Source organism: Oryctolagus cuniculus, chromosome 8, assembly GCF_051225735.1.
Source record: "Oryctolagus cuniculus isolate XC-2025 breed Fujian yellow rabbit chromosome 8, ASM5122573v1, whole genome shotgun sequence".
Lineage (NCBI taxonomy): Eukaryota > Metazoa > Chordata > Mammalia > Lagomorpha > Leporidae > Oryctolagus > Oryctolagus cuniculus.
In genome coordinates, this window is record NC_142874.1 from 123585187 (window position 1) to 123599389 (window position 14203).

The 14203-nt window shown below is 36.2% G+C and overlaps 1 protein-coding gene across 12 annotated transcripts in view; it reads right to left on the reverse strand.

The window, feature by feature from the left end:
• Positions 1-1495: 1495 nt before the first annotated feature.
• Positions 1496-14203, reverse strand: part of SLC4A4 (solute carrier family 4 member 4) — a 378301-nt gene continuing 365593 nt past the window's right edge. For 6 of the 12 annotated variants that reach the window (XM_089301672.1, XM_089301671.1, XM_089301678.1 and 3 more), the window contains exons 23-26: positions 13257-13418; positions 9861-9957; positions 7121-7200; positions 1496-5762 (exon numbers count right to left, since the gene is read on the reverse strand). In XM_089301672.1, the coding sequence (XP_089157798.1) occupies positions 7157-7200; positions 9861-9957; positions 13257-13418 (303 nt within the window). In that variant the 3' untranslated portion in view covers positions 1496-5762; positions 7121-7156. 12 annotated transcript variants of the gene reach the window in all.

Here is a 14203-nt window from a genome sequence, read left to right on the forward strand (position 1 = left end):
AAGAGTTTCCTCTGCAATTTTTTGCTGATCCTTTTTCTGAGGCTACCGTAACTCCGCTTTTATTAAACTAAATTTTCCCAGACTATCGGTGCGCGCCCTCACTATTCTGCCATCTTGGCTCCGCCTTCGGACATTAAAAAATTTAATAACTAGATTTTAATCAATATAACACCAATGCATTTTATTTTTAATATCTGTTGCAGTATTCTTGTTTGTATACTAAATAACCCAACGCTTAAGTTTCTGAATACAGTTTACAGTGTTTTATCTTCTGTATTGCTGCAAGGATTAAGATATTAATTCTTAATTTTCCTATCAATAATTGTCTGATGTTTCTCATTTTTTATGTTCTAAGAAATCCAAAAATGCACAAACTTGTTGAGATTTTGAATAAAGCAAGCATAAATAGATTATGAATGACAACGTGAGCTCTTATCCCAGATCTAAGGTTTTCAGGCTGTTGTGCAAAGACCTAGAGACAGATGATTCAGGAGACAGAGAATGTACTTGTTTAACATCCGAGTTCTCGGGGAGGTTATGTAGGTGGGGTAGCTTGCTGAAGAGGTGCTGAAACACAACTATTTCCATAACATACAAACACAATTTGATCCTAATTTCGTCACTCAGTTATTGTTATACTTGGCAATATTTAATTAACTCTAGGTGGGTATGTTGAAGAATTCATCAAATTCTCCCATATGTTCCATAGTGCGGCTTCTGCAGTGCAGTGAAAAAATCGAAACTCCATTCCTTGCTCCTCCCCACTATCACCACCACAACACATACCCAGATTCTCAAAACTCTTGTCTGTGTTAAGTTTCCAGATGAAGTTTATTTTAGTGAATGTCCCTGCCTCATTATTTTTGTTATTCCACTTTAAATTTTTTATTGGTACTAAAAATTCCTTCCCATCCCATGCACCCCCCTCATTACTAGCACTCTCTGATTGTAACTTGGGGCCAAGTGAAGCTCCCGAGAGAGTTTTAAATATCACATGAAAGCTTGGGGAAATCCAGCAAAAGTGTGTGTAATATATCTTCAGTGGAAAACTATTCCAGGATTTTGTTCACTTGAGTAATTACTTTTTAAGTGTTCAGGCTTAGCATTTGGCTTGTTTTGAAATTTAATTGAGTATATACATCATCGTGGATTCAAGAAAACAAAATTTTATGTTTCACTCACTTTATCAAAGAATGACAATACTCCCCTCTCAATTAAATGACTCCTATTTCTCTTAGTTGGGTGGATGTTTTTCTTGTTTTGAACCCTTCCAGGACAATACTTCATTAATACTTACATAGATACTTACAATCTCTTCTTACTTCATATAATGTGAGGACTTATTTTATCTTCCTGCCTAAAGTGATTGAAGTAATCTGAGGACAGGGACTCTAATGTACTCATCTTTGTACTCATCCCTACAGCAGCAAAGAGTAAGATTAACAGGCATCAAACAATCATTGAAAGAGTTCTACAGAAGCACTGGACACCCATAAATGCATAAAGTTACTTTATTTTAAGTATACATTTAATTTTGAAAAATATAAATGCTAAAATATCTCATCTTCTTCATCTCTTAATTCCATAAAAGTCACAATAGAAAGCTTCATAAAACTGTAAAATACTATAATGTTATAGGAATTTTAGGTTTTATATTGGAAAAATTATTAGTAATATATTGAAATGTTTTCTGTTCTTATCATTTTGTTCCACCATGTTGATCTACTTCATTTAAAATAAAAAGATGCATCATTTCTCCAAAGTTAATAAAGACTTAAGAGAATAAAAATAAGACTATCTGAAAGTGCGTATTGATTCTAAAAAGTAATGTGTATGGTAAGTGCCAGCCATGACGATGGCCAAAAAAGAAGCAACTCTTCATTCTCTTCACATTGTAGGAGTGGGACAAAGTTACTTCTGGCTCTACAAGTTTCACTGGGGGACTTCAGCCCTGAGTTGCAATATTTGCCTAAGAAATAGAATTCAGGATATTTGGATGCACTCTTAGAGCACAATGAAATGAGCCAAGAAACAGGACATGTCCAGATTGCTGGTCAAAACACAAATGGACTGATCAGCACATATTTCTTTTTTTTTTAAATTTCAGGCCTCAATGAAGATAATGAAATCATCATTTGAAAACTCTTAAGGCTCTTCAGTAAGTGAAGTGCTGCTATAGAGTTCCATTTGAGTATATTCAGCCACTTGGCGCCAATGGACTTCATGCTTATGCTTTGAAGAGCAAGTTTGAAATATCCTGGAATAGAAATAACAATATTTCTGGTTCCTGAATCAAAATCTTTAAGTGGTATGGAAAGGAGTGAAGAAAGCTTTGTCCCATTCCTGAACAATGTCAACCTCCATAATACAACTCAAGGGTTTTTGTTTTTGTTTTTAAAGAGAGTCAGCAGTCAATACATTTCAAGTACTTTAACACAGTTTTTAAAAAAAGAACTAAAAATGTGGAAGACAATCATTCTCTATATTAAACACCAATATATATAGCTGATAAAATATCTACTCTGTGTGTGGTGTTGCATGTGCATAAAATACACAAAAATTGAATTACTGACAGCAGGCAATTATTTTCTCCCCATTCTCTGAGGCCAAGGGAGACGGGAGAGGTTTTTGTTCTCCTACTTCTTGAAGTAGTGCCCCCCACACCCCCACCTCCATGCTTCACTGGAAGAAGTGGCAACTCTACTGCCTATGGCACACAAAATAAATTAAGATTCTAAGTAGTTTCACACAGTATCGATAAGTGACTTTTTCAAGGAAAACAGTGTTTCCAAGAGATCTTCTCTCAAATGCAAAAACCAGAGGCACTTATGCTCCTTGGATAAGGCAGACTCTTGGCCTAGTCATTTCTTTGCTTCCAAAAATGAGGTTCTTCCACCAAAAATATCCATTAACCGCTCTGAGTACACTCAGTCTTGTCTTCAAGCAACTTGAGCTTTTTATCTCTGAGTTCACACTTACAAAAAAATTTACTGTAATATTTGTGTCCAGTTTACATAGAATCAAAACCACCCCTGAAATCTGGTGAGATTTTAAATCCAGTTAAATTATAAGTAAGTTGTTGGCTCTCTATGGACCTCAGGTTTTGCTTATAAGTTTGGCTCTGATTCTTCTTGAAGTATGATTTTTAAAAACTTCCCTAGGTTCCAGAATATTGAAAGCTTTGACAGGAATTATTCCTTTGAGGAAGTCTGAGGTATGATCCTGATTATATATTGTGAATATCAACCTTCAATCACAGAGTATGGGTCATAGCTGGGGGGACAGGTAGCTCTTTAATCTCCTCAAAGGCTTAAGTGATAGTTAAGTTGCTGCAGGAGTTCATTGAAAGGGATAAACAATTCATGATCAGAAAAAAAAATATTTTATCTAGAGCTTTTATAAAAGTAAACAAAAGTGTCTTTAGTAAGATCATAGGTTAGGCTGAATTTATTATGCTTGACTTTTAAGCATTTTATCGATGCTTCTGCCAGTAAAGAAAATTGGAAAGGCTTTTCTTACATGGTTTTATATTAGTGTAGTAGAAAACTACATAATATAGAATAACCGTTGTAAGTATAGCTCTTAATAGAAAAATGGGATGCCAAAATTCAACATGTGAGATTTTAACACAGTAATACCCAATTCACCATTATGATTTTAATGAAAAAATTGGGGTCATTTGTGTCTGATTTGTATAAAATTAAAAGTTTTAACATTATCAAATACTACAGAAGTAACAGGTGAGGATAATAAAATTTTCATAATCAAAATTTCAAGGAGACAGAATTACAATTTAAATACTATAACCGTAATGGGATTCAATAAGTACATATTATGAAACCAAAATAACTGGTTTCATTCTGCTTCTAGGATGCCTCCAAGAATCTATTACAGTGGAAATACAGCACAATTATAGTTAAATGAGTCCAAAATTATATTCCAACATTTAAAATGTTATTTTTAATATATATGTACAATACATAAGTTACCTATTAAAATATTACATTTAAGTACTATATGGAATTTGATTAATAAAGGTTTACTATTTAACACAGTACTCTGAAACACATATGCATATATACGTGCACATATGCATAATCTACATGTTCCATTCACAAAGACTAATTGCCTTTGCATCCTAAAAATCATGTGTGAGTATCCTGTTAAACTGTAGGGGCACACCCTTTGCAAATCTATCTGTAGTCCCATAACACTTCATAGATGTGTGAGTGATCTTCTTTATTGATGGGCTAATAGTCCCATGAATTTTGTTTTGTAAATATGGGCTACTGTATCAATGAAGGTGCCTAATATCTGGGTAATAAAATATATTCACTCTCATTTGCATAGTGGTAAATTTCTTGGACCCCTCCAGATGGACTTCATGTGTGGTTTAGATTTTATGAAAACTGACACAAGAAATTTGCCAACCTTACCCTCCGTCTAGCACTATTCTTACTTTTTAACTTTTACACGCAGGTGCACCAGCCACACACAGAGCATATACACAAACATACAAATATTGCAGGATGAACAAATGTCTAACAATACTGCATAGGACACTGACGTGGTAATGCACTCGGCATCTGTGCCCAGATGCGACTATGCGCAGAACAGCAGTCATTCCCGTTACACGGGACTTCCTCTTTTCTCCCTCATTCTCCTTCATAGAACAGTGAAATTTTTTAAAGAAAGGGAAAAATGGATTCTTAGAAACATGGTGTTTTAAATCAGATCTAGCCTTCTGGCTTACCCTAGAGACTGTGTGTGTGTGTGTGTGTGTGTGTGTGAGTGTGCGTAAAAATCACATTATATACAATACAATTTTTACAGAAAGCCTGGCAGCTACAAATAAGAGGTAGAACTACTCAAAACTATGTTTCCTGCTGCAGGAAAAAATTCATTTCTTTACAGTAATTAAAAAAAAGTTTAAAAAATTGACAAAAAATAAGTTGCAGGTTAGGCCCCATAATTTAAACAACAAAATCTAGAAGAAAAATATTCTTCAATGTACTCAACAGATAAGTTCATTAAAGGGTTAAAAAAAGTTGCATAGGAAAAAGGGACATTCCAGAACTTGCTACAATGATGGCAATGGTTTCTCTAAGGGGAGTAAAGTACCTTTAGTGTTTTTTTTTCTTTTGATAACTATGATTAGGGTTCACAAGCAAGAGCAAGTTAGAATAGCAGCACTTTTTTCCAGTCCTGGAGAGCTCTACAAGCAAGAAGGGGGCTCTGTCTGGAGGTCACACTTTGTTCTGCCAGACAAAGACAAGCCAGTAAGCACAGCTCCAAAGCTAAAGTTGTAAGTTCCTTCAATATTTTGATAAAAGGTATTATAAAACTTCTGCTCAGTAAGGGGAAGGGCCAGGATCTGTGCGTGTCTTGAGTGACAGAGGAAATCGATTGTCAGAGGACACATCTGAGAGTCTAAGAACAAAAGGGGATTCCTCAGATGCTGTTTTTAAAAAGGAACAATGCACTACTGTCTTGATTTTACCTATGCAAAAACTAAAAAATTGCAGAGAGAGTGCTGTATTATTTGGCCAGTGACCAAAAACCACAAAGAAAAAATTAAAAAATAAACAGCTGGACCAAAGAAAAGAAGAAAATCTAGAATATTAAAAACAAAACAGTTTTAAGAAAGACAAACAGGTTACAATGTAGTTTCTGTTCCCTTGCTCCTCCAGAAATAATCATTGTCTTCAGGCTCAAGTTCTATTCTAATTTGAGGCACAGCTTTTACTGGAGTTCTAGGAGGACTAGGGAAAAAGAAAAAAAAAGAAAGAAGCAGTAAGAAAATCATACTTCCTTTATCATATATTAAATGGTTACACACTATACAGAAGGCAAATGGGTCATTCCTTGTCCTCTGTTAATTCTTACCCCTTCCTTATGTTTTTAAAACATTTGTAAAGGGGATGAAGGCACCAGTATGTAGAACCAAGAAATTCAAGTAAAACTTTCCTAAGATTTTGAAAACTGAGCCCGTAAATAGTGCCTTAGATACAGATGCTAGAAACCACCAGGGCCTGGTTTCCCACAGGGCCCCAGACTCCTCCCTTCGCTTCAAGAGTCCCTGCCCTGTTTTTATGATTGCAAACCAACCTGGTACTAAAATTGGCTCCCTGAATTGAGGGAGCAGTGCAGTCAGCCCCACAGAACTCTGAACACTCAAAACTCAAGAGGCCATTGATCTCTACCATCACAATAACATCTGGATGTTCAGTCTGATCTTGAAGGGTTTCTTTTCCAGGAACCTTAGGCCCCAAGCAAAAAGGAACTACCAGTAAACCCTAGATTGCCTGGAACCCACTGTGTCATCACCAAAATTCCCCAAAGAATTCAGTATCACTGACCAATCAAAGGAGGCCATTAGTACTGCAGACCAACCAGGAACTTGGACATGAGCTGAACATGCACCCCTACGCCTCAACTTTACTCTTTACCCTTAACCCCTAAACCCTGGAATTAAGCCATAACTGCCTGCATCCTTGCTTTGCACTCTGCAAAAAATATCTACTTTTCTTCCCTACCCTGGTGACAGTAACTGGCTTGCTGCACATTCAGCTAGCAGACCCAGCTTGGGGGATTCTATAGAAATTTCTCCAACCAATTTTGGGGATGTTCTAGAACAATATCATAGCTAGATTAAATAAAGCAACAACAATAACAACAACAAAAAAAACACTTTCCCCAGAATGAGAAGAACTACAAAGGAGGGAAATATTTTCAGGAATTAAGAGGCAAAAAGACTAACATAATGAAAACAATCAGAGACTTCACTCTTTCAAAAATTCAGAATGACCTGAAGTCTTTAGTCTTATATGAGATGGAATGGAAACTATAGGGACAACAGTGGAATATATCTGAGCTAATGTCGATCCTGGGTTTTAATGTAATGATACTGAAAGATTGCATTACTCCTAAGGGTAGGCAAGTCTCTAGGAATGCTTTCTACCAGTACAAGCTGGGGCAAGTTTTGGTCACTGGGTAATTTATTTAAGATAAATCATGGAGAGGAAAGAATACAGGGAGTTCTGCCAATAACCCACCATTGCCTACATTTCTGTGTGGTGTAACACTAGCAAACAGGAAAAAATACTGGGCTTTCCTTTACCTTGGCAAACCCAGTGACTGAAGGAAAGGAATTTTATCAGCATGATGTGTGGCGCTCGAGGAATGTTGATGATTTTTCTCCTGGAAAAAAGAAGTTTTAAATCATAAGTGGTAGGGCTTTGGTAAAATACAAAAGCAGAATGAAAATAAAGAGCATCACAGAAATGGATGCATCGTTCGTAAACAGAAGGAATAAGAAAGACAAGTTTAGATGATGTCAATTGATTCTGCATCCAGCTAAGCATCTGAGAAGCACCCCAAAGCCCAAATCACTGTCATGCCATTTCTCTAGGTTTTCCGGGATGGAGGACTGCTGTCTTCAGTGAAAAGGGTAAGAAGGGAGTTATTTTGCGAAAGATTGGCATCTTCCTAATGTCTAAGGCTTCCCCTTGCATTTCCTTCCAGTTTCCGCCTTCGCTACTTTATCTCATGGGGATAAAAGGTACTCAAGCTGCAACTCTACCTTCATCAATGTTCTTCTATCATAGATTTTAAAGATTAGCATTCCATTAGAAAGGTTTCATTCAAAATGACCATGTGTATCTGGTTTCACTAAACCTCTCACATATCAACTTTCAATTTATCCTCTTAAAAGGTTTTTGAAAGGATGAACAATTGCCATATAAACTCTTCACAAGTCTCCACTTCTGGCTGGTGACTTTTTTAAAGCAGCCTTTCCATTGCACTTATAAGGGCAGAACCAGGTGATGATGCTGGCAGAGGCCATCAATACCGTGGCACCTGCACATCAAAGTCTCCTTTGACTAGCAATGCTGCAGAGCTAAAAAGTGAAATCAGAAAATGACAAGGGTGATTCAACTGAATAACAAATTCTTTACCAAAGAATGTAGCTACTACAGGGCTCCTGTTGTGGCTCAGCAGGTTAAGCTGCACCCTGCAACACTGGCATCCCATTGGAGCAACAGTTTAATTCCATTGGTCTGCATCCAATCCAGCTTGCCACCTCGTTCTTGGAAAAGCAGTAGAGGATGGCTGCAGTGATTAGGCCCCAGAGCTCTCACTGGAAACCTGGAGGGAGCTCTGGGCTGCTGGCGTGGGCCTGACCAAGCTCCAGTTGTTGCTATTCATTTAGGAAGTGAACCAGCAGATGGAAAATCTCTTGTTCTCTGTCTCTCCATCTCTCTCTGTAACTCTGCCTTTCAAATAAATAAATAAATCTTAAAAGAAAAAAAAATTTAGTCTGAGTTACAAGTTGTAGTCACACATTAGACACTGAAGCTAAGACTGCTTCAAACATTGGTTTTTTTAAACCAGGGTGGTGGTCAGTCTCCAGCAGGGCCCCCAGTGATCCTGAATTCTGGAATTTGCATCTTTGTGTGATTCCCTCCCACACTGTAAGAGGGTTGGGCTACACAACCAATATGTTATGGCAGAAGTAATGATCCCTCACTTCCAAGATTCAGTTATAAAAGACACAGCATTTGTTTTGGTTTCTCTCTCTTTCATGACTGGTACTGGGGTGAGCTGTATCAATCAGCCCAGTGGAGAAGCCCACAGGCCAACGAACTGGGACTTCCCTCCAAGCAGGAAGCAGATCAAGCAGCTCCCTAGCTCCAAGCCAGTCTTCAGAGACTCAGCCCCCACTAGCAGCTTGCTATCAGCTCTCAAAAGAGACCCTGAGCCAGGACCATCAAAATCAGCTGTCCCGAAATTTCTGAATGTCAGTGTGATGAAATACATACTTGTTTTAGGCTGCTAAGTTTTGTGGTGATTTGTTACTCAGTAATTGACAACTAATATCCCTCCTTCCCCTGGTTTTCATCAATGCTCTTTCATTTCAGTCTTCTGGTAACACTAACCACTTATTGAGGTTGTAGTGGCATGGTCAAATAAAAACAAAAGTGCCCCAAATGTCTTTTTGCTGTAACAGATCAGTATACTTTGAGGTACATTCTGGATCTAAAAGAATACATTTTCTTCAACAGAGAATTCAAAGTGGAAAATAGTTGGGAGGCAACCGCTACATCTCAGAAAAGCTTGAGATGCTCACTGGTTTACTACAGAGGCTTCCCCTTCCCAAGTTGCCTGTTAACTCAATTATCAAAGAGAAGATGGCATGTCACAAACCATTGCTCTGTAGCCACCAGGCGATCATCCCAGAAAGACCAGGACAGTTATAGCAATTTTGAAACAGCAGAAGAATCATCAAAAAATTAGGAAGAAAATGCACATATCTTACAAATAAAAAGTTGTGCTGATATTTTGTGACTGCCAATTTAATTGAAAATAATAATTACTCTAGAGTTTCAATGTTAATAACTGATTCACTGATCATTGAGGGACCCATGTTGCAATTTCTCTTTTGAGTGGATTTGGTCATTGGTTGAAACCTAAGGAAGACAAACAGTAACAGACAGTGATGTAGTACTATAAGCTGCGACTCTAAATACCAGTGAGGAAACAAGAAAAATTGAATGAAAAATGGTTACAAGTTTAGCGACTGGGGAAAAAAAAAAAAAACAAAACTGGTGATGACTTGGGTAAGAGAAAAGGTTACCAAATAAAAATTATAAAGCTGAAAATTATAAAGATGAAAGGAAGAAGAGTGAACTATGGAGAATGTGAAAATGAAGTTTTATGATAATTGAGTGTACGTCTTCACTTAGAAAAAAGGAAAGACAAAAGAGAGGGAAAGTTGATGTAGGTGAGGCTTCTTAAGTATTTTCTCTATCAGTGCAAATCATAGTGAGGCAAGCATGCGAGCGGTTAGTTCTACTCACTGTCGGAAGGTTTGCTCTCACTTAGGAAAGGCTGCTGTTCCATGATGTCCATTGGAATTTTAATACTCGGAACCTTTTCTGAGTAGGGGCAGTCAGACTGTGAAAGAAACGCACAGCAGTTTTCAGGATGTTTTATTATGCAGCCCTTCCTACCTCAAGGGCTGATTAAACATACCCTATTATCCTTCACATACCATTTAGGAGGGAAGCCCTAGATAGAATCACTTCTAACTCACAAACTTTTCAAATTCTATACCATCTTTACCCCTTCAACATTTGTTTTCCTCTGTGTTAATGGGGTTGAGTCAATTAAAACTAGAACCATACTACATGAATATAGTACAAGTTAACTGTTCAGCTTCCCAGTAGCTGGCATCCCAATTGTTATCCATGTGAAGCAAATAATATTAATATGAAAACATATTAAGCTGAAGAAATTTCCTAAAATATAATATAATCTTGAAATTCTTGTTGATTTCATTGCCAGAAAAATCAAGATTTATTTCCTTCCAAAACAAGAAGACTTTTCATATTCACTGTCAAGGAATTCTACATATCCCAGAAAATAAACCTCCCTCCTTTACCCTAATACTCTATCAAATACGACTTTATGGTTGAAGGTGCACTTCAATTTGAAAGTACTTGAAAACCTGAGAAAATCCTAAGGAAGTCCCTATGATGGTCAGATAAGCAGAGAATCATAATCAGAATACAATAATAAAAACAGGTAACTAATCACCATATACCCCAAAATTTCAAAGATCTCCGAAAGATTCCTACTTTCCTTTGTCAAAAACTCCATTATACTGAATCTAAGTCTATTTTCTTGGATTGAAAACATCCAGTTCATGTCTTAACTGAAAGTAGCGAGAAAATTATCTTTAGTTGAAAAAAATATAAATGGAACTAAGAGTAAAAAAAAAATACTATTAAGCTCAAGCCTACCATTCACCTTGAAAATTGCTTTTTGATGAAAATAAAGAGGGTAATGAGCTACAATATCATTTAGAGATCTGAGATAATGTATTTGCATTGAAGAAAAAGAAAACATAATGAAAAGCTACTTGTGCCTAGCTTTATGAAAACGTCAAGAACACTAAATCTGATCTCAAACATTTCCCATAATAATAGCATTTGTAAATGAATGCGTTGGCAGCCAATTCTTCATCACAGACTACCAGGCAGGTTCAGAAATGACTGAGTGGCTCAAATGTAGGCAAGTAAGAATTTTCACCATTGCCGTTGATTATCAGAGCTGTAACCTTCATGTCCTGGTGTGGCTCCCTGTATCCACGGACTACACACCCACACGATGATCAGGTGAACAGCAGAAGAACCACCTTTCAAATGTGCAGCCCCTAAACCATGGACTCAACATAGAGAATGTGCTGCACAGATGTGCTCTAAATTGCCTGCTAGGATAATACCAATACCGATGATTGTTTGTTTGTTTTGGTTGGGGTGGGAGGCCGAAAAAAAGAAACAAATATCACCCATTATGTCAAGAAATCTATTAGAAATATGGAGATGAAAATGGTAAAGAGTACAGTAGCATTGTTTAAACAAAATATCATTTGTTCAGAATTGTATCTAAAACCTGAAAGAATTTCTCAGGCAGTCATTTGATCCAACTTTTGTTACTCAAGAACAGTAAATTTAAACATTCCCTAAAGTTTTTTTATTTCATTATTTTTTCTTAGATAATAGAATTTCATGTTATGACTTCATACATTGGCAGTATGTAATTAATATTAAGTTTAGTGTCCATGTAAATAAACTGAAGTATCTGCTGGGAAAATTCAAGATTAAATCCTACTTTAATGATGTTAGTATTTTAGGTAACTATTTTTTTTCTTATGTGGCCCATAAATCTCTTTCAAATTTTTATTTTCATTCAGTACATAAGCATATCAATTCTTCCTAATACTGCATGCTAATCTCTGCTGCTGTTTAAACACATTCTCTCTTTTTTCTGTCATCATTGGAAACAGAAAATCTATACAGTTGCTCTCACTGGAGATGGATGATGACGGTCATAAAAGCTCCCTCAGATTCTTTTCTCCTTAGCTCAATGTGCTTCATAAACTTAGCCTTTTTGTATTGGATCAATTTATCTGAAATCTAATTCTATCTGTTGCCTTCCTTGCCTCTACTATTTCCATGTTTTCACAAAAAGAATACAATCTGACAGCCTGACCAATTGGAAATAAGCAGAGAGCCCTGACTGCCACTTACGGATGAATACATTTAGACAAGTGACTTAAACATTGCATATCTAAAATATAAATATATTTCTCAGTTATAACTCAATAAAGTTGAAAAATTAAAAATAACTTAATATTTCTCAGTCTAATCTTCATCATCTATAAAATGGGAATGAAAATATAAACTTTAAATTAAATATAAGGTATGCATAAGCAAAGTTATCAACTACAGAATGGACACTAAAGCTTCAAAATATTCCTATTTCAGAATGGGTAAAGAAACACACTAAATAATCTACAGTGCTGTACTGTGAAAAATCCAGAACAGTTTTCACATGGAAAATATCATTTTGATGGTCCTTTCCCAGAGCTACTGTAAGAAATTGTGTGCATATGTCTTTGTGTGCATGCGAGAGTGTGTGTGAGTGCTAAAGAAAACCAGATCCTCGCTTTTCTCTCAGCAATGATTACAGAGCCCTACTAGTGCTTCTGCATTTTTGTGAAACAGTCTTCTAAAGAAAACAATTGGGCAGTAATTTTATTTCCTAATTCAATCACCTAATTGTAAGAGGACCATCTGGACTATGACAGTGACAACCATAATTATATAAAAAGACCCCACACTCCAATTCCCTTTCCTTGTTTGCTGCAGAGTTACAGAAAAGTAGAACCAAATTATGTTAGTGTAAATATAATGCTAGTGTAATATGACAGCATAAAACTTTGGTTGGAAACCTACTCAAATAGATTTATAGGTCATAGGAGGTGAGACCACTGGTATCTGTACTAATTAGGATTAAAATAATTCAAAATTGAGTTATTATCTCAACTATAGATGACCAATTTATTAGCAATAGAAAACCAGACACATTTTATAGCATTACTAAGCAAATTTCCTTTATATCTATAAGATCAGAGTTCTTTAAATGTGATGGGTTTATCTTTTCTAGAAGTCATTTGTATACTATGACTTTAGTATTAGTATACTATGATTACAAAAAGACTTCAGAAAACATAATAAAATGAAATAAAGGGTAAATGGAAGTGAAATGAGTGATTGAGCACAGGGCCAGATGAACATTTTTAGAACTCAGTTCTTCATCCTCACATCAAGTTAAATAACATTACATTTTTTCACATTTATTTCTTTTTTTTAACTAGCTTTACTTTGGGATTTCTCAAAGTTCCTTACATCATCATTGTCACTGTCCAGACTTCCCTTCTTCTTTTTCTTTTTCTTCTCATCCTCCTTCTTTTTCTTGTCCTTTTCTGGAATGACATCATCAAGGAAGCTGAGGTCATGCTGGGAGAAGAGGTAGTCCATGCCTTTTCTGACAGCTACAAGTGCCAAGATCTGGAAGGGCAAACATAAAAAGTATGAAAGGAACCACGTTAGATGACTTCATGCTGACATGGCCCCATGAAAGTCAGCAGAAACCTGTCTGGATAAGGCTAGAATACAAGAGCTCATCGCAGCTGCATGGGCTGATTCCAAGGGGACCATAATCACTGTCTGCATGGGGAAAGTTGTTTCACACAAATCTCAGTTGAAACCCACTTTTTTTATTCACTGAACTGTATGATCACATTCAATTAGGATTTTTAGGGGAAAGGCTTGTTTTTGAAACCCTTTCCTTCCTTTTTAATAACGAGAAGTTGAGAGGCAAAAAAAAAAAAAAAAAAAAAAGCCAACACATGAATTATAGTTATTCAAAGTTAAAACACTATATTCATTTTTGAAAATCAAGAAAATCTGTACAACACAAAGCACACTAAGATATCTTTGCAGTATTAGCAGTGAAGTAGTATTTGAGTATACAGAGATTGGTTCATTCACTGATCTACTTCAGTTGCCCCTATTAACCAAATACTTAACTGTATGCTCAGATACTATGCTAAACTCTGAGGCTATATTATCTCACTTATTCCATACAACAAATTCAAAATGTAGATGTTATTATTTTCATCTTACAGTTGAAAAACTTGAAGCTCAGATACACCATGTTATCTAAGATCATCAAATCACACAAGGAAGCCTGCTTCCAAAACCAGTGTTTGTGACCTCTGTATCTTTGGTTCTAAGAATCACTCTTGAAGAGAAACTTCTGAAGGTATAAGAAAGGTATCTGTCTTCAACAG